General features: G+C 42.5%; 1 protein-coding gene across 1 annotated transcript; it reads right to left on the reverse strand.

The window, feature by feature from the left end:
- Position 1: 1 nt before the first annotated feature.
- On the reverse strand, positions 2-1,438 carry LOC122566061 (actin; the record flags this gene model as incomplete). Its single annotated transcript, XM_043722779.1, has 2 exons — positions 1,282-1,438; positions 2-628 (listed from the first exon to the last, which is right to left on the reverse strand). A coding segment is annotated over exon 2 (606 nt), but the record flags the coding sequence as incomplete, so codon positions are not given.
- Between the last annotated feature and the right edge of the window lie 1,069 nt (positions 1,439-2,507).

A 2,507-nucleotide genomic window follows, 5' to 3' on the forward strand; every position in this document is an offset into this window, starting at 1 on the left:
TCGTGAAGCTGTAACCTCTCTCGGTAAGGATCTTCATGAGGTAGTCGGTCAAATCGCGACCGGCCAAGTCCAGACGGAGGATGGCGTGAGGAAGGGCGTAACCTTCGTAGATGGGTACGGTGTGCGAGACACCATCTCCGGAGTCCAAGACGATACCGGTGGTACGACCGGAAGCGTACAGGGAGAGCACGGCCTGGATGGCGACGTACATGGCCGGGCTGTTGAAGGTTTCGAACATGATCTGGGTCATCTTTTCGCGGTTAGCTTTCGGGTTCAGGGGAGCCTCGGTGAGGAGGACTGGGTGTTCCTCGGGGGCAACACGCAATTCGTTGTAGAAGGTGTGATGCCAGATCTTCTCCATATCATCCCAGTTGGTGATGATACCGTGCTCGATCGGGTATTTCAATGTGAGAATACCTCTCTTGCTCTGTGCCTCGTCGCCGACATAGCTGTCTTTCTGACCCATACCGACCATCACACCTTGATGTCTGGGGCGACCTACGATCGAGGGGAATACGGCGCGGGGAGCGTCGTCTCCGGCGAAACCGGCCTTGCACATACCGGATCCATTGTCGACAACAAGGGCTGCTACTTCGTCGTCGCACATTTTGCTGCTTTTTTAGTGTCTCTGAAAAAGAATTTATCGCCGATTATGCCATCAATTCTGCTGCTATAATTCCTTTCCTTCATAATTAAACTTCAATCGTAACATTTATAAATCATTCAACAATTACCGAGTCTAAGATTAAAGAGTTAGAAACTTTGTACTAAAGGTGAATTGAATTTGAATTTGTTGCTTACGAATTTATTAATCATTGCAAGAAATATTACACTTTTTCGAAAGGAAGGAGTTTTATAAGAGAAACTTCTATTATCGATCGTTCTTTAATGTACCGATTCTATTAATTTAATGATTAATTTTTACTTCGAAATCTTTTTAGTATTTCAAAAGAATTATTGTCTACTTCAAAATCTTTATCGATATCTCAAAATAGTTGAATCGTAGGACGATGCCAGTTTCACTTTTCATCCAAGTTTGTCTACTTCGTCCAACCCTTGTAACAATCTTCCACACTCGATTAAATGTATCCGTGCACCTATTCCCACATGACAATTGTGAAATCCTATTAATCGATTCCCTAGTTGATCACTTGTGTCACCACAAAGCACCGATCGTCCAAGACGAGCGCTACACTACACAACCTTCTTCGATGCTTCTTTTCGATATACGAAAGAAAGAAAAAAAAAATGTAATGTGAAGGCTTTGGCAGAATTACTAACCGTGGGGGTGAGTTGTGAATCGACGGGCGACTGAGGAGCGGCTGAGGCTCGAGGGCGCCGCGACGCCAGATATAACATCCGCAGCGTACGCGACGCTACCGAAGATGGGCACGCGGGACGCCTCCAGGGCTGGCCAGTGCGTCTGCCCACGCGAAAGCTTCGTGTGACGATGTCTGCGGACCAGACACGCTACGAACCAGGAAATTAGTATAGCGCTCGACGTCGGAATCTCGGTAGAGGGTGGACAGTAATACGAATTTGGACGGCCCTGGCCGTTCGAGAACAGCGGGGAGAATTATGCGGCTGCCTCCCACCGGCTCTCCAACCTTATCCAAGTAGCGCATAATCTTGGCTAGAATTAGTTTTTGCATTGAACCATCGGTATTTGCGATTTTTTAACGTTAGCACGCTGCCCGAACAAATCGTCGCTTCCTACGTGATATGGCTATGTAAATCGATCAACGTTCAGGATAATTTGATATTTTATTCGGAACTCAAACGTTGCTTGTGTATCATCATCAAACGTTTCGCGATGGCTAATTGATTTTATCAAAGAGTAAGGTTTCATCGATATTTCCATGTTTATTACTAAGTTAATGGTAGAAATCAGGAGGTGATTCCGCATTGGTAATGTGTTTGAGCTTATTCGTATTTCTTACGCTTTTCTATGCAGATTTGAAACGTTCTTATAGCTTGTCGATAATTCAACAGGTCACTGGCTCGACTTGAGTGCGTGTGTAACCAAATCAAGGCATTGGGATCGCAGACAAGTATTAATCATTATTTTTAATCTTTCCAGCTTTTATCAGATTTATTTAATGTAAATTAGTCGTAATTCCGTCTAAAATTTAGCTATCAACTCTAAAATTGTATCTGCAAATGGAACCAGGCATAAATGATAATTTATTAAATTAATACCAGGCTTTTGTCACTTTTATTAGAATCTATAATGATCAAAGTTAATAATCAAGGATTATTTCACGACGATTTAATCAGTTTTTCAATGATAATTTTTTTAATTTACTACAATTTCGTACGACTCTCTTTTTTTATGAAATGATGTATGTCTAATGTACGAGAAAATTTCGTATTTTGAAGGATATCGCAAATTGTAGGAAGTGTGGTTGTTTATCGTGTTAAATTTGTTACACTCGTCACACCGATATTGTGCACGAAAATATGCGCGTGGAGTATATTCGCTGCGTCATTACGTAAGATTACTGTGT

The sequence above is a fragment of the Bombus pyrosoma genome, linkage group LG3, assembly GCF_014825855.1.
Source record: "Bombus pyrosoma isolate SC7728 linkage group LG3, ASM1482585v1, whole genome shotgun sequence".
Classification (NCBI taxonomy): domain Eukaryota; kingdom Metazoa; phylum Arthropoda; class Insecta; order Hymenoptera; family Apidae; genus Bombus; species Bombus pyrosoma.